We start from the raw sequence: 18,015 nt of genomic DNA on the forward strand, positions 1-18,015 counted from the left end.
AACCCGAAACCAGTGAGCTCCCAAAAGGCCTCGTGCTAGGTAGAGATGAGAATATACATATAAGGATCACTTCTCTGAGCGATGTGGGATGTCACAATCCACCCTCCTTAGGGGCCCGACGTCCTCATCGGCACACACACGACCAGGGTTAGGCTCTGATACCAAATTGTCACATCCCGGCCTGGGGCGGATCACTTCCCGGGCCCGCTCCACTACCGTAGCATGATGTTGTTCGCTTTGGGTGACCCATCATGGGATTGCTCTAGCCCTCTTCTCGCTTAACTTCGGAGTTCCTACGGAATCCGAAACCAGTGAGCTCCCAAAAGGCCTCGCGCTAGGTAGAGATGAGAATATACATATAAGGATCACTCCCCTGGGCGATGTGGGATGTCACAATAGGTAAATTAGTATTAAATAAAACAAATATTGTTTTATTATGTAGGTAAATAATTTTGCTTGTATTTTGCATGTATTGGGTTTGTTATTATGTAGGTAAATTATTTTTCATGTATTTTACATATATTGGGTAAATTATTATTATTTTTTAAAATTAGTATTAAATAAAACAAATATTGTTTTATTATTTAGGTAAATTATTTTGCTTGTATTTTGCATGTATTGGGTTTGTTATTATGTAGGTAAATTATTTTTCATGTATTTTACATATATTGGGTAAATTATTATTATTTTTAAATAATCTAACATTTTAAAATTTTAATAGTAGGTGCACTATTTGAATCAAATTTTTTTTTTTGTGGGTAAATTATTTTGCATGAATTTTACATATATCAGGCATATATATATATATATATATGTATGTATGTATGTATGTATGTATATATATATGTGTGTGTGTGTGAAGATATAATTTTATTGACTTAATTAAGTGACACACCTCAACCCGGAATGTCCACTAGGACCTCGAGTTGAGCCGTGTTGGCCGACACTTGGAAGGTGACGAAGCCATAAGTTCGATAATGTATAAAATGTGAATAAATTAAAATCTAAAAGTGGTTAAGTACACGAGTGCGCGGTGAGCGGGTCTAGACGCATTTCACACGTGATATAGAGCATAAGTATAGTACAATAAGGTAAAATAATATTTATACCATCATAAGACAACATCTGTACTGAAAAGTGTCACGAATCCTCGTCGATACAGAACTCCGCTGCTAGAACCTGGAGGGGTACAAAAATAGAAAAATGTGAGTGAGTGAAACAAAAATTTTCAAACCAATTTCAATTACCAAAGGCAGTAGCCCCTCGCCGTAACACCTGTATATTTCATAGAAAATAGAATACATATCTATCTCAATCCCATACACGGCATAACAAAGTCCACATGAATATCATGCCATAGATCTCAATAAACATATATATCTCATCAACATGTTAGTCGGAATCACCTCACGTGGCCTGTACAGTTGAATCATCATCAATCAATGCTAGCATATAAGTCGGAGTCACCTATAGTGAACTGTACGACTTAATTCATATCTCATCAATCATTGCTAGCATATAAGTCGGAGTCACCTATAGTGGCCTGTACGACTTAATTCATATCTCATCAATCATTGCTAGCATATAAGTCGGAGTCCTAGTAGATATTCTGGGTCGGGGTGTGTCATTAAGTATGTATAATAATATATATTAGACATGTTTTATGTTATTATATATTAGGCATTGAATTTATAACATTTTTTTTTTTTTTTTGTAAAATCATTAATTCTTCCTTACAATCTGCACAACATTAATTATGTACATCAAACATCCAAATAGGGTTTATCAAAAAAATCAAATCAAATCAAATAGGGGTATTTTAGGCATTCAATTTTTTTTTAATGTGTGAAGTCAAACATAATTAATGAATTTGAGGATGTGAAATCTAGTCAATGAGTTTTATTCAAGTAAAAAACTTATGTTGGGTTTTATGTAGAGAAAATTATGTTTTAGGGGCTAAAGTTATATTATATATATGGTTTTGTTTAATGATAGAAAGATAATATATGTTTCCCAGATATAACTCTAGATGATCACACGATTAAAGATATAATAACATGAGAATACGAGGATTTGCACCTGATGACATGCAAAAGTTACGGTCACGTGATGAGTGACATACTCACATAGATAAGAATATATAGGAGATGTACATCTGCCGGTGACATGCAACATGTTCCCCTTGTTTAATTGGGACTCAAACATGCGAGGCATCTGTTTTGATGCCTTAATTCCTAGATAGTTTCATATGATTTGATATGTTGATGTCATATATGTGTCTTTGTCCAATTTCTTTGACATGCTTAGGTTTATGTCCGATGTGTTTGACAGCAGACATGCTTATCTGTTAAACACTTAGTTTTGTGTCATTTCGTGCCATTTTCTTAATTGTGTTCTTCTTCTTAATACCCTTAACCTTTTAGGTTTGGAAGGCACATAATAAATCCAATAACCAGAGCTATATATATAAGGGAGGATGAAACTTCTTGATTGAAAATGCAGGGTCATTGATTCTGATCCCACTTCAATATATACACACACATACATATATAGATGGATATGTGACACCATAAAAAAAATACAAGTTTGACACAACTCGTAAACCACTAAATCTATATATATACTTTGAGTGGTTGAGATGCAATATGATTACATTATTATTATATTATTATTATTATTAAATAATTATGTTTAGGAAAAAAAAACTATAAACCTTGTCATTAAGATTCTTTATTCCCTCTCCAATCTGGTTATTGTTTTTCATTAGAACTCTCTCTTTCCCATTTAACTCTTTCTTCTCCCTTCCTTTTCCTCGCTGTTCATCTTTCCCAGCCATCTTGTTTTCTATGGCATCCCTTGGAATGTGCTGAAAACATATAGAATCTCACCCATATAAGAAGTTGCACAACCTAGTTAGGTAGCGCGAATTCTCTCCCGCTTAATCAAAATCATGGTTAGATCAATTCACACACCTCATTTTACTTCCCATATACCTTTGTTAATATCTATTCATTAATCTTCTTCTATTCATTCGATCGAACAGCCGAAAATTAAGAAGATTGTGTGAATAGCACCACTCGAAATTATCTATAACCTAAAGGTAGTTAAACTCAATCTAAAATATTTGTTCCTGGACTATAATTAATTGAAAAAAAAAATGAAATTGTCACGCATCCCATGAATACCAAACTTATTTGATCGCAGAACACTAACTTAATTAATGTCTAAAATAGCCAATATACTTGTACTTAATTAGCCCTGATTCACAACGTGGGATATGATTGAAGCCTACTAAAATACAAATTCAATTAAAATGATGCAAGGCCAGTTTTTTAAGTTCATTAAGCAATATCTATATATTAAGCTTGATGTTTTGCTGATGAAGATAAGTTGTTGCCCTTATAGTTAGTGCAATTGAGTGATAGAAAGGAAAAAAGCGGTAGAGAAAAGAAAATATCAGAAGATCACAAATGGAGAAGAAGGAGCAGTCTAGGATATCATAGAGAACGGAAGGAAACAAGGAGAAGAAAAAGATTGAGAGAGAATTACTTAAGTATTAAAAATAAATTTGACTAATCAGATTACATCTCAACCATTCTATAGATTTAATAATCAAAAAATTGTGTCAAAACTTGTGTCGATCTTTTTATCGTGTCACGAATCCGCGGTGTGTATATATATATATATATTGCATGGCTTGGAAAGGACACGTTGTAGGTGGCTTTTAGGTTATGTATGGGCATCTAAAATGAGATTTGATATCATAAATTATTAGCAAGCCAAAAGAGCAGGATGCATGCTGCGGCTATGGACCACCATAATTCTTAGAAATGATCTGTCGACACAATGATCTGACATAGAATATGTGGTATTCCTTTTGTATATATTATATATGATCTTTGGCGGAGAATTAGTTTAATCATTTGTTGCCACATTAGCATGATGAGAATTATCATGATCGTAATATTCCAAAATGATTGAAACAAAATAATTCATGGTAGAAGTATATCCCACAAAACTTATTTTGTGTGGAGGTTTACCTTTGAACAATGGCGAATTTAGGATTTGAACTTTGTAGGTCTTAATTTAAATGTTTAAGTGTTTTAGATAGAAATAGAGTGCGAAGCACGAAAAAAAAAGTAGTTTATTCACTGAGGAATTGTCATACACTTGGTAAGCTTGTTGTCGTTAATCGAACCATGTTGCACACATTCAATAGATATTGATAATTTGATAAGTGCTGTCGAAAGCTATTGTCGAGTGTTATCAACACAAACTAACGAGATATGTCTGCCATACATTACATCAAGCCTTTTGTGGGCACAAATGAGACTCGTGCCAAACATTAAGAGGATCCCCAGAGAACCCTCACCATGCATGTTTTCTAGTCTTCGAATGATCTTGGGACCATCTTAATCCCAATATTTATCCTCTCTTGCCCATGAATAATTGTTAGTCGTTAATACATGTAAGATTCATTTACAACGTTCTCTATCATTTACAACATTCCCTAACTTGACATATACACGAAATTCCATGTCTTTTACCTCTTATAAAAAGCTAATGGATGATAAAATGGAGTTTATAATTTACATATGCAAAGTAATACAGTGCTACAACCCCAGCTTTTGTTGCCAAAGGTCAAAGGCAATTGTCCGATATGATTGTGGTAGGTTTTAATAAGTGCACAATGATAGGTTGATTAGCTTCACATTCCATGTTTAGGGGGATCTATATTAGGCCTTAATTACTTGTTTAATGATAACTTTAATTGGTACATAATTTTGGAAGATGCTTTTATAAAGTGGCTTCAATTCCTCATATATTTTAGGCCATCAAAGGCATCCTCTTTCACGTGGAAGTTTTCAGTTTTCGGCAGTTTGCTTAGTCGGATCTAATTAACATCAATAGTAAACAATATGTAGAAGAAAACTATTTACAATTAAGTCACAACAAAGGTGAACTATGTGTCTTTACATGGTATATACAGAAACTCTTTCCAGTTTTAAGTGATCATGTGGAAGGAAAAGTGCATAAAAATTAAAGATTCAATACCAACACACCAACATTTTAGATCTTAGAAGTTAATTTAGTTATTTTTCTTAAAATGGTAATGAACATTCTATGTAAAAGACACTTTTAGAAGAGGGAATCCTAATCCTCTGTCTATTTGAAAGACTCAACGCTCATTTGGAAGCGCTTTTAAAAGGATTAAAAGCACTTTTAGTACTTTTTGAATTCACTTAAAGTGCTTTAAAATTTAATGTTGGTTCTGAAAGTACTTTAAATGATTTCAAAAATGTTTTCATGAAAAACATTTTCACCAAAAACATTTTTCGTTATTTTAAAGACACTTCCAAATGAGCCCTCATTCTACATTGTATTTCAACAATTCGAACCGTCTATTTTTTCGTCACAATTCATATAACCGGTTGCATGCGTACAATGTAGAGCTCAAAAACTAGGAATCCCTCCTCTGAAACTGCCAATGTATATATCTAACAATGCAAGTCAATAGTCTTAAATAATTCTCAAATCCTTTCTCACTAAGAAAGCTCTCCAAGATCTGCAAATAGTTCTTCATGTGCAGTAGGATCTTCCTTTGAAAGCTGTATGAAATTTTATAAGTAAGATCATAACCGTGTCAGCATTTGGAAAGAAAGTGAGGAGAGCCTTGAGGAATAACAGTTTTAAATTCAAAGTAATATTTTCTTTTGACAATTAGATTCAAAGGGCTGTTTGTCCTCGTTGTTACCTCAATATATTAATAAACGTCGGTTAGTAAATAGCAAGGTCTTAAAAAATGAGTTTTAACGAAAAGCTCACGGTACTGTTCACTTTAACGAAAAACCACATTTTTACACTAAAAAGTCAATCATGATACTATTCACTTTACCCTTTATTTTGTCCTTATCATTAAAACTCAAAGTTTTCAAGTCATTTTCATTAGTTTTCTTTTCTAAAAATCGCTAGGCATTAGTTGGGTGGTGGGTAGGGGCTTAGCACCTAGTCTGCTAGGCTGGGCCTAGACGGATTTATGTAAATTTATTATATATCTTGTAAATAAGTGTCTATTTACATCTATAAAATAAAACTATACTTGTATGGATAATAAAATAATGATAAAATGCAAAAATAGGAGTAGAAGAAAACACAAATTATATACATCCAAAAAGTTCAATATTTAAAAAATAATAAGCATATAATCATAATGAGGAGGATTTGGATGATAGACTAAATTCTTATTGTTCATGAATCATGATCCTTGTATTGGATTATATATGGACTAAATTATTTAACCTTGTTGTATCTTATTTATTTCTTTTCTTTGTATGTATCCCCTAAAAAATGCTCCAATTCGTTTCACTATTGGACGAACTTGTAGTAAATCCATTATTTGCAAATTAGGCACACCATTTCCATAAGTATACCACCATGAAACCAAAAAAGAAAAAAGCACACAATTAATTAAAAAAAAAGAAATATATATATATATATATATAAACCGCCTAGGACAGCCTAGGCCCCGCCTAGCTCTCCGCCTAGGCCCGCCTAGCCCTCCTAGACACCACCTAACTTCTAGCCGATTTTTCCAAATGCCTTGCCCAAAATCGGGATGGGGCTCCACCGCCTAGGCCGATTTTTAGAACAGTGGTAAATAGTAAGCTGAGCACAACAAAATTGAGGGTAACACACTCCCTGTAGAAAGGAATTGAGACCTCTGGATATTCGTGTCGTGGCCGACGGAATCGGAGATCTCATAGTGTTTATTTTAAATTATGTGGTCCTTATTAGCCTATTTTACTGGCGCACCTTAATCAAGAATTTGGATCTCTCTTTCTCTCTTGTCAACAACCTGAATCTTCGAATCTTTAGAGTTCGAATACAAAGATTCAGAGAGAATCTCCACTCCTGTAAAAGTACTAGTAATTCTGTTGAAATTAACTAGCTGGCTTCCACCTTGATTAGTACATGGTGCATTTTAATTATCACTGTTTTTTCAGGTGCTAAATTTTCATATTTTAGAGAAACTAATGGTGCACTTCACTAATTCTCTAATTTGAAGATGTTTGCACTTTGCGTTGTTTCTATAGATTAAACTTAATTCTTTAGAAAAATCTACTCAACTAAATACTTGGTTCATCATGAAATTATCAATGATTAAGAAAAGCGTTGATTTATTCTATCGGTGTATTTTTGTTCACCACCCTCGAGTGGTTATAATATTCACCACTTTTATTATCAACACTGAAGGAGTTTAAATTTCAATATTTGTGTCTATCCAACACACAAATTTTGAAATTTAAATTCGTTAAAATGATAAATAAAGTGGTGAGCATCATCGTCACTTGAAAGTGGTGAGCAAAAATATTCCTTTTTATCCTATACAAATGATTGAACAAGCACCAATTTGAATGATTTTTTTTTCAAAAAATAATCTTTCAATAATAATTATGAAAATAAACAATTTTGATTATAACACAATGTTTTTATACATTAGCAAACAATTTAGGTACAAAAGAGCTAATTGGATGCCACACACTTCGCAACCAATTGCATTAACGTATTCGAAGCTGCCACTATATATTCCCCAAAGTTCAAAATTTTCGTTGACCTTCGGAAACAAAATCACAATTCTTCGCGCCTTCTCCCTCTGCAAATCGCGATGGCGCTTTCCGCCGCGTTCCGGGAACGACTCGAACACATGGAACGTACCCGAAACCAGCGCCTCTCTCTTCTCCAGGTCACATCACAAGCCCTAATTTCCTTAAATCGTGTTCGGTTGCAGATAAAAAAAGAGCATATCGAAAGATTTAAAATTTCTTAATTTCGTCAAAATTTTCCCTGGTTTCTCAGCTGCCAAACAGATAGCAGCGAAATGTTATTGATTCTTGCTTCGTTTGCAGGCGGAGAAAGAAGCGCAAGCGAACAAATCTCAGGTGTTTGTGATGAAGCTCGCAAGCATGTGGGCCACCAAGCAGAGGTGCTTGGAGCACGACCAAAAGATCGCATCGCAAGGCTTCAAGATCTGGGCGCTCAGGTCTGAGATCGATGGCCTCGACGAGAAATATCAATCCGATTCACATCAGTTGAGGTATTACTTAAGTTTCTCAATTGATCAAGTTTTCGGTTGCTTGATTCATTAATTAGGTTGAACTGGAGCAAATTAGATTGGGAATTGAAATTGAAATTGAATTGGGAATAATTTTAGGGTTTTGAATAGTGAGGTGGAGGAGCTTGAGGAGTTGGAGAAGGAGAAGAAGAGGTTTTATGAGTTGAAGGGATTTGAGATGGAGTTCAAGCAAAATGTCTTTAGCAGCAAAACACTTATTTCCACACGTACTGACGAGAATTTACTTACAAGCTCATATATTTAATGGTAAAACACTTATTTCTACACATGACTGATGATAATTTTCATTTTTTAAGTTCATATCTGTGGTAGTAGAACACTCATTTCCACTCGTAAGGACGAGAATTCTCTCGTATAAACTTTGGCAATGCGATTTCATCCGTTAGATTATGAAGAGTTCTTAATTTAAGATGGGTTGTTTGATCTTTGTTTCAGATCCAATCAAGCTTTGTCAAATTCCAAGGGAGTGACAGATGCACGAGTAATGGTGAGATAGCTGCAACTGAGAGGAGAAAGAAAAGATATAAATTTTTCTTTCCTTCTCTTTTTTTAAAGTTGGAAGAGGTAAAATTTGAATCACCTTGTCCTCGATTAATCGAGAAAGCACATCCAGTCCTGGAGGATAATATCAACCACTTGACGTCCATCCGATGCATCCGTTATGGTGATTTCATATTCCCTTTTTTGCTTACTATTCCTGTTGCTGTAGCATTATCAAAGTCATAGTCGTCACTATCATCAACAAGAAAACTCTGGATGGTCGTATTATGATTTGCCCCCAATAAACTTTCAATTTGGGTTTGTCAGTTTTTCAACAAATTGAGGGTGAGCCATCACATCAGCCTTAATTTATATTCGGATTCATTTATAATCAGATTATCAAATATGAATCATATGTATATTATCAGTTTTAACCTATAAATTCATATTCCGCAAACATTAGAGTGGTAATCATTAATGTGGTTGATAGAAAATGTGAGAAATTTGATGGTATGGGTAACGCTTAACATGATTTAAACAATTATAGAAACTCATAACTAAATTAAAAGTCGAGAGGACAATCAGAGAAAATTTCAAGTTGACATTGCTAAATTTCCCTTGTAGAGGTGTAGGAATTTTGGGCCATGGGCTCAGACAATCACTATTGGGTCAATTTTGTTCATTATGCAGCTCATTAACCAAAGCCCAAATAACAAGCCCTAACAATCATCCACGTGTAAAACCCTCACATCACTAACAAATCGAACGTCGAGTCCTGAACCTTCTCCCCGAAGCTTTTACCTTTTCTTGCAACTCCCAAAATATGGAAAGGGATCATTTTCATTAAATTCATCCAATCATTTAATCTGAATTTTTAAAATTTAATATAACGATTAAATTTATTATAACTTTTAAAGGAACCTCCTATTTGTAGCTGTTGAATCAAATTTTAAAGGCTTGATTGATATGGTGAATTTGGTGAAATGAATCCGGAGAGGATCCCCTTCTTCAAAATATAAAGGAAATCTTAATGAAACACTTTTGGTACCATTCACTTTTAACGTTAAGGATTTGGGGTGTGATATCCACACATCCCATTTTACTTCTCACACACCCTTCTAATTTTCGGCCGTCGGATCGGATGAATTAAAGAATATCAACAAACAGAAATTAACAAGGAATGTGTGAGAAGTAATTTGGAGTGTGTGGATAGCATACCCCTAAGGACATTTTTGATTTAAAAAAGTCATTCCTGATACTATTCACTTACACATTTATTTTGTCATTTTGATTAAAACTAAAGTTTTTCGGTATTTTTTTTTGTTTGTTTTCCTAAATATAAAAATCCATTGAAAAAAAAGAAAACTAATGAAAATGGAAATAAAGTGAATAATATCAGAATTGATTCTTAGTATAAAAATATAATTTTTCGTTAAAATGAATAGTACTGTGAGATTTTCGTGAAAACTCTCGCAAAACAAAAAACCATTTCTTTGGAGAACGAATTAGCAAATGGCAGAGGAAGTGGCGCTGGACGTGGAGGAGCTCCGCCACCTTCGGAGCATTGCGAAACGATCCCGTGTCATCAACCTCATTTCCACTGAGATTCGCACTCTGGAGAAAAAGTTCCCATTTTGTTTTTGTATCTCAGCATTTGCTATTCAATATTTACATTTTTGACATGCCTCTAACATGTAGTGAAATTTTTGCCACAATGTGATTGTTTTGGTAATGTCCCCGCATTTTTTGTGTGAAATTTGGTTTATATTTGACCCAGAAAAAAAAAATTATGGAAACTTGTATTTGATTTTAGAATTTTGTGTGAAGTGAGCTTATGAGCTCAGTATTATCAATGTCTGTGGATTCTTTCACATGTGTTGTTGAAGTATGATTTGGCACGGATCATGAACCCAAGGTTGAATCTCTCTTTCCGTAGATTAGACTAGTTTAGAATATCGTCTTGTCAAATTTTCGATTTCAAACCAACTTCATAATTTTGTCTTTGCTTTAGCATTTTGAAATGTTGTAATGCTTGATAGAGTATGAGATTTTTATGGTATCTAGTGACGGATAAGCGCTTGTTAAGATCGTATGAACCCGCCATTTCAAGGCCAGATATGGAATCTTGCTATGTTCACGTATGGGAAATAATGTGGTTTTTGATCATTGCAGATGTCACAAGAGGCTGCTGCTTCACCTGCACTGCAAATCCCAACTCCAATTTCAACTGATACTGCCACCCCAACTCTGCATACACTACGCTTTCGTCGTTCAGCTGGGATCAGGATAACGACAAAGTGAAGGTGCGAACATATTCACCATGTGTTTTTGCATTAGGTTTCGGTTTGATCACCTTCACTTTTTTTTCCTTGCAGATATACATATTTCTGGAGGGAGTTGATCAGGAGAAGATAGAGACCGACTTCAAGCCTATGTCATTTGACATCAAATTCCATGATGTGGAAGGAAAGAATTACAGGTTCGGTTTGCCTAAGCTGAACAAGGAGATCGATCCAGAGAAGTGTAAGGTGCTGGTTCAGCCTACAAGGGTTGTTATCAATTTGGCTAAAACTTCAAAGGATTACTGGTTGGACTTGAAATTTAAGGAGGACAAGGTATGTCTCATCGTATCTTTGAACTCTCCCATCTTATGCTTCGGAAAACGGAGAAATGTAACTGAATGCATTCGTTATTTTGATCTTGCAGCTGAAGCCGAGTCTGGATAAAGAGAAAGATCCCATGGCAGGAATCACGGACTTGATGAAGGTGAGGTTACCAAATACTTACATTGCCATATATGAAAATGTGTACTGTGTTTCTTCTCTGCTTTGTTAATTACCGTATGCAACGGATTTTGTAGAATATGTAGGATGAAGGGGATCCGGACATGAAACGAATAATTGCCAAAGCGTGGGCCGATGCAAAGTTTGGACAAACCGGCTGATCTATCGAAGGGGTTTCAACTAAACATGGAGCTGACATTGTTTTTGAGTAGTTTTTTCGTTTATATGATCTTAATGCTCAGCGAGTTCTTTCATGGTAGGATGGTTCTTCTGTGTTGTTATGAAACTCTCTTGCATGTAGCTTTTCTAAAGTTCTATATGAAAGATTGGAAGAAATGAACTTTGCACAAATGAAACTCAAATCATAACATGACGGAAAACACGAACGAAGTAACATAAGTTACAAAGAACGAAGTCTTATCCTGCTAAGTAGCGTAGATTTATAAATCGTTAGGTGTAGAACAGAGTAACGTGAGTTCAAAGTTTTAAAATCATTTCACCAGCGAAAGAACTTAACTTTGCTGCACTGTGGGAGCACAAACTTGAATTCAAAAGATTAATGCCTATCCATGCTAATCTGTTCTTACATGTTACATCGAATCAGAATCACAAAACCAGAATCTTAGAAATACAAAACAAGTAACCTATTTTTTTTGTCAAGGAAGCCAAGTTCTTATTCGGTTTTACGTGAATCACACTTCTCAGAACCCTATAAATGCGAGTGGGCAATGATAATCTAGTGATCTTCAAAACTACGAAAAGTACATCTAACGATACAAGACAAGAGAGATTGTGCGCCGTCATTGGAGTATTTGACTACCATAATCAGCATTGAACTTCTCGTAACGATGAACTTGGAGATGAGCAGACGGCCTTGTGTTCTTCAAAGCCGTCTCAATATCTTCGTGTTTGATCGGTCCAACCTTGGGCAGTTCTGCAACCAAAAACATCATGCATAAGCTTTTACCGAACGCGTCTAAACAAAAACCCGTTGCCCAAGTTCGTATTTACACTAAGCTCATATGCATCCAATTTTGGTTAATACTTTTAGAGTCACATACCATCCTCAGGAACCGTGTCCTCTTTGTCTTCAAGGAATGTCATTACGCGTCTCAGAGGCTGCATAGCAGCCTCCTTGCACACCAATCGAATATCTGAACCTGAATATCCTTCAGTTTTATCCACCAACAAATCGTAAGGAAGCTTCTCCTCATCAGGCTGTACTGGCAGGAGCTCCTCGAACATGGCTCTTCTTGCTTCTGGTTCAGGCAGAGGCACAAGAATCTAAATTTTTCATGGTTAATGGAGAAGCCGAATAAAATGGCTGGATACGGAATATGCTTGATCATGTAAAAAACTGCCTCGTATTTTGATACCTAGCTAGAAAAGAACGCAAACAACGGACAATGGATGTGATACAGCAGGTGAACCTTCCCGTGTTCTATACCATAATCAACCCCAAAATGATCCCGCATCTATTGATTCCATTTAGACATCTCGAATATCCTGGCACGTAATGCATATTCATATACACCCAAATATAGTTACCAGCACTCATATAGCTCGTGCTCCGTTAATGCTTGTGAAACTATGATTTTCATTCACACCTATGAGTTTGTAACAAAGTGTATAACATGATATGCTAATAATTATAACTTCCGTCGTTTCCATATAGTTGACTTGGCACATATCACTGAGCATAATTTAATTTTTCAAAAGGATACTCGCTTCTCAAGACGCCGGAGCATGGCTGCATCCAGTTCCCAGGGAAGATTTGTAGCAGCCAAAACAAAAACAAGTTCACTTGTCTTCGTCAAACCATCCATCTGCATTCTAATACAAGCTAATCAATTTTTGAACAAGCATAATTGACATGTGGAATATCCTGATGCTCGGAACCAAGACAATTAAAAGTTCTAAGCACAGTGTTAACATAGTTTCTCAAATGTTATAAACTGATACGGTGCAGAAAACAAGATTCTGTGATCAACACAAGTAACATATGATGGGAGAGAACACTAAGAAAGCAGCACCCTTTAAAAACAAACATCACCTGTACGAGTAGCTCCGTCTTCAGACGCCTACTTGCTTCATGCTCACTTCGTCCTTCACCACGTTGACTAATAATTGCGTCAATTTCATCAATAAATATAGTTGATGGTGCATGGTGCCTAGCAAGCTCAAACAACACCTTCACTAACTTCTCTGAGTCGCCTGAAAAATTATGCAAACATCAAGATTGAAGGAAATATTAAAGAACGGATAGGAAGCTCAAATAACAAGCTGGAAAATTTAGACCCTAATAAATTCTTCCCCATCCATTTTTATGACAAATAAGCAAACAAACAAGCATGATCTTCAGAAAATAGTTCAACCCTGACATACCACGCCATTTGCTGACAACAGACGATGCTGAAATGTTGAAAAATGTGGTCTTGCACTCTGTTGCAACAGCCTTGGCAAGCATTGTCTGCACCATCAGATGTTAAAATTAATTTTTGTCCAAAGTATCATTGTAAAAGATTAACTAGGTTGTGCATCAACAGGACTTTGAAATTCATCTTCATTTCAGAGGAAGTTTTTCACAAGAACTCATTGCATGGGGAGCAATTTTCGATCAAAGTATTAATTTTAAAAACCCATCTCCCAATCCCCCACCCCCACCCCCACCCAAATAGCATGATCACTTCAGCAAGGAAAGGTACAAACGCAATACAGTCAACAACTTTTCTTGGGTAAGCAAATAGAAGAGCAAATACTGCATAACCAAAGCGCAGAAAAAGAAACAGAAACAATCAACAGGATTGGAAAGAATTACAAACCTTTCCTGTCCCTGGAGGGCCAAAAAGGAGAATACCTTTCCACGGTGTTAAAAGTCCAGTAAAGTACCTGCGGAAAATAGAAAGATCAGTATGATATTTGAATGATCTTGCATCGTGCCATCATTTCAAAAGTATTGCCAGTTAATTCAATCTGGTTGTTTCAAAGTTTTATCCCAATTTCCAGACAAGTGGCCGACCGTATCAAAATATTCTAGCACATATTAATTAATTTAGCTTAACATAAAGAAAAACATTTGGTACTCCACGAATTTAAAAGAAATACTAAAAGCAATTAGCATGAACCATGATTAAATTAAGTTAATATTGGTTTCAATGTCACAGAAAAAGGAATGTAAACTGAGACAATGCTTCACAAGTAAACAACTAGCAATTCAGCAATCTGATTCTCTTGAACTTTACGAACAAAAAAAATATAGGAGTACATAAGAATGCAAGAACAAACACGTTAAATCGTTAATTGTTTATTAAATAAATTTGGTACATGAGGTGCTCATTGACCAGACGTACTTGGGATATTTAATTGGCATGACCACTGCTTCTTTGAGCAAACGCTTGGCATTCTCTAATCCCTTGATGCTTTCCCACTTAACATCTGGACTACCCCGAATTATATCCCTGCACAAGACACAATGCATGGTAAATAAATGACGAAACTTTCAGGGTGCAACTGTAATCATCCTTGGCCACCGGGAAAAAAAAAATGTAATAGCAGTAACTTGTATTCCATCATGTGAAGTAATTCATCTAAAATCACCTGCATAAACTCTCTCCTAAAGAACGCATTTCTGCCGATTCAAAAGCAGGTAAAAGGGACTTCTGCCTGTGGAGTTCACAAAAAAATGTCAGTATGTTCTTAAAGAAGCATTCTTCAATGAAAAGTTGCCAGAAAACATACGGTATTTCATCATGCTGATCAGATAAGACTCCATTTGAGTGAAGCACGGAGCCCCTACCCTGAAAAACAGATGAAACCGAAGAACAAATGAATGCAACTGTACAAGTTCATGCAATATGTCAAATCCAATTCACCACATGATAAGATCAAATCCACTACCTGGTTTTGAAATTGCTCATAGATGGCCAAGTCAGCTGTCCTCTTCACGAGACCATTCCCATTCGCGGTCACTCCGGAACTACTTCCATTACTCACTGCTCCATTAGTGGACTGCCCGTTTTGCTGCGGCTCCGGCGCTTTCTTTCTACCAAACTTGGCATCATAAAACAATTTAAAATCCTAGAAATGCACATAATTTTAGCTGAGATAAATCCACGAATTCTTGATTCAATCCTATACATCAGATCAAGATTCGCAACTACATAATCTCAACAACCACAATTTAATCCAAATATACTCAACTCTAAGCATATAATTAACCCCAAAACAAAAATTATATTAATCGAGATCACTGAGCTAGTGAGCTCATATTTGTCAGCATAGAAAACAGAAGCAAGCAAAACAAACAAAAGTAGAAATTGGGTTGCTTCAGTTTCTAACTCAAACCCAGAAAAAGCTAACAGCCACTCTACTCATAGTTTCGGTCAAGTGCCAAACTTTTCAATTCGACCAGCATTTTCTCGGGAAACAAACAGAAAATAATAAGCGAATTGGTGAGTAAGTACCTGAAAGGACCAGCGACTGGGAGCAGGCTCGTCGGACATTGCTCAAACAAATCTGGAGCGGAGAAAAATGAGAAGAGAAGAGAAAAGGAGAGATTTGTAGAGATCTCTCTCTCTCTCTCTCTCTAAGCGGTCTCTGTCGCCACTCACTCTGGTGAGTTGTTATACAGCTCGGAAACACGTAGAACAAAACACATGTGTGATCTCTGAATTTTCATTTATATTAAATTGAGAAAGGTTCGCCAAATTATTAATTATTTAATAACCAAAATGCTCACTCTACATGGCTGTCTTAAACATGTTTTTTTTTCTTTTTAGTGAAAAATTATTTTATAAAAATATGACTCATTGTATTGATTTGTGTAAAGTATTATAATATATCTGATAGTATCTATTCCTATTTAGATATGAATTTTACACTAGTTAAATTAAAATTTATATTCCTATAATACAAACAATAATTACGGAAAAATTTGAATTAATTAAAATTTAATTGAACACCCCCACAAATTGGACGAGCCTAATCGGACAAGTTTGAAACAGAATACACCATGCCGAGGATGATGAAGAGCCTTGGTAAAGAGGTTAGCAATCTGATCAGTGAAAAAAATATAATAAACTCGATAACTGTTACGAGCCACCTTTCACAAACAAAATAGTAATCAAGTTGAATATGACGTGAGAAAGATGGTAAGTGGCACTAAGATTATTACAGTGCAAGAGAACATGAAAATATAAACGAACACCAAGCTTGTGCAAGAGAAAACAAATCAAGGTGGTTTTGACACATGCATGAGCAAGGGCATGGTATACCAATTCGGTACTGAAACAAATACGGTCAGCTGCTTTTTTTAGCACCAAGATATGTGATTAGAACCAAGATAAACAACGTAACTAGTGGTGGAACGACAAGTGTCCGGATAGCCAGGCCAATCAGCACCATGGTAGGTGGATAAGGTAGCGGAAACAAGCTAAGGAGTAAATGTGATGCCAAAATCCATTGTACATTTGATATAACGGAAAATTCGTTTAGTGGTAATCATATGAGTAGGGCGAGGCGAGCTCATAAACAAAGCAACAATATTGACAGCAAAAGAAATATCAGAGCGAGTGATAGTGAGATAGCCAACAATATCCATATGTAAACCTAAGAAATAACAGAGGGGACCTAAACCTAAGAAAGAAACCCCAGGACATTGAGGAAAAAAACCTAGACGAATGATAGTATATAGAAATATGACTTCTTCATTTGTGTAAAGTATTACAATATAAAGAAGAAGAAGAAAGAAACCCCAGGACATTGAGGAAAAAAACCTAGACGAATGATAGTATATAGAAATATGACTCATTCATTTGTGTAAAGTATTACAATATAATAGGGTTATATCATTGCCTATTTAGATTGGAGTCCTACCCTAGTTACATTTGAAAATTACATTCCTATCATACAACAATAATTATATAAAGAGAACTTTAAAGAAAAGCTTCCGGTACTATTCATTTTAACAAAAAAATTATATTTTTACACTAAAAAAATCAATCATGGTGCTATTAACTTTATCTTTTATTTTGTCCTTATCGTTAAAACTCAAAGTTTTCAAGTCATTTTCATTAGTTTTCCTTTATATAAAAGATTATGAATTAATTAACTTTGATTTAACAAGTTTCTTAATGGAACACCTATTTATTTCTCGGTACACTCCTGTTTATTTATGTTCTTTGTTTCTTTTTTTTTCCGGTTTATTCAACAAAAAACAAAAAACAAAAATCAAACAAGGTGTATAAAAGAAAAAAAAAATGTGCGCTAAAATCACTTTCCTTTTTCAATCCAGCCATATGTTTTCAGTTATAGGTTTTTTGTTTTTTGTTTTCTCTCGTACTTAATTCTTGTTTGGTTTTTATTCCATTACCATCATGATTCTGCTCCATTCCAATGTGTACTGCAAATTTTAACAACGCACTAATTATAGTAATTTCTGATTACACAAAATAAATAGGAATTGAATGAACAACAAGGTAAACACTAATTTATTTTTTTTGGTAGAAAAAAGTGGCAAAATCGTGAGTTGAAAATAATGATGGGCTTGTAACCGAATAAAAGGAAAATAATGATGGGCTAGAGTGGAATCCAGAATGAGTTATGGGCTTGGTCTCAAAC

The 18,015-nt window shown here is 35.1% G+C and overlaps 2 protein-coding genes and 1 pseudogene across 4 annotated transcripts; 2 read left to right on the top strand and 1 right to left on the bottom strand.

The window, feature by feature from the left end:
- The first annotated feature begins 7,626 nt into the window (after positions 1-7,626).
- LOC137728505 (uncharacterized) lies at positions 7,627-8,648 on the top strand. The gene is made up of 3 exons (XM_088677326.1): positions 7,627-7,744; positions 7,908-8,095; positions 8,570-8,648. The coding sequence occupies exons 1-3, from the start codon at positions 7,667-7,669 to the stop codon at positions 8,628-8,630; spliced, it is 327 nt and encodes a 108-aa protein (XP_088533452.1). The 5' UTR covers positions 7,627-7,666; the 3' UTR covers positions 8,631-8,648.
- Positions 8,649-10,657: 2,009 nt separating this feature from the next.
- Positions 10,658-11,586, top strand: LOC137727488 (uncharacterized; annotated as a pseudogene). The gene is made up of 4 exons (XR_015952498.1): positions 10,658-10,917; positions 10,990-11,229; positions 11,321-11,380; positions 11,475-11,586. The product of XR_015952498.1 is annotated as an uncharacterized LOC137727488 (transcript).
- A 353-nt stretch (positions 11,587-11,939) lies between these two features.
- On the bottom strand, positions 11,940-16,056 carry LOC137729229 (uncharacterized). Of its 2 annotated transcripts, none has more exons than XM_068468092.2 (11): positions 15,861-16,056; positions 15,295-15,474; positions 15,136-15,194; positions 14,995-15,060; positions 14,748-14,855; positions 14,220-14,286; positions 13,783-13,867; positions 13,451-13,611; positions 13,122-13,223; positions 12,459-12,681; positions 11,940-12,331 (listed from the first exon to the last, which is right to left on the bottom strand). In XM_068468092.2, the coding sequence occupies exons 1-11, from the start codon at positions 15,897-15,899 to the stop codon at positions 12,198-12,200; spliced, it is 1,224 nt and encodes a 407-aa protein (XP_068324193.1). In that variant the 5' UTR covers positions 15,900-16,056; the 3' UTR covers positions 11,940-12,197. The 2 variants fall into 2 exon arrangements, with proteins under 2 accessions (XP_068324193.1, XP_068324194.1); XM_068468093.2 differs by having other exon boundaries at positions 15,295-15,447; positions 15,861-16,053.
- Positions 16,057-18,015: the final 1,959 nt, after the last annotated feature.

This window comes from Pyrus communis, chromosome 10 (assembly GCF_041283825.1).
Source record: "Pyrus communis isolate YQ-2024b chromosome 10, ASM4128382v1, whole genome shotgun sequence".
Lineage (NCBI taxonomy): Eukaryota > Viridiplantae > Streptophyta > Magnoliopsida > Rosales > Rosaceae > Pyrus > Pyrus communis.

Coding starts and splice junctions, on each gene's coding strand:
- LOC137728505 (XM_088677326.1), top strand. CDS start 7,667: ATGGCGCTTTCCGCCGCGTTCCGGGAACGACTCGAACACATGGAACGT. Junction 7,745..7,907: donor AGCGCCTCTCTCTTCTCCAG/GTCACATCACAA, acceptor CTTCGTTTGCAG/GCGGAGAAAGAAGCGCAAGC. Junction 8,096..8,569: donor TCCGATTCACATCAGTTGAG/GTATTACTTAAG, acceptor TCTTTGTTTCAG/ATCCAATCAAGCTTTGTCAA.
- LOC137729229 (XM_068468092.2), bottom strand. CDS start 15,899: ATGTCCGACGAGCCTGCTCCCAGTCGCTGGTCCTTTCAG. Junction 15,475..15,860: donor CCAGTCGCTGGTCCTTTCAG/GTACTTACTCAC, acceptor GTGCATTTCTAG/GATTTTAAATTGTTTTATGA. Junction 14,287..14,747: donor ATGCCAATTAAATATCCCAA/GTACGTCTGGTC, acceptor TATTTTCCGCAG/GTACTTTACTGGACTTTTAA.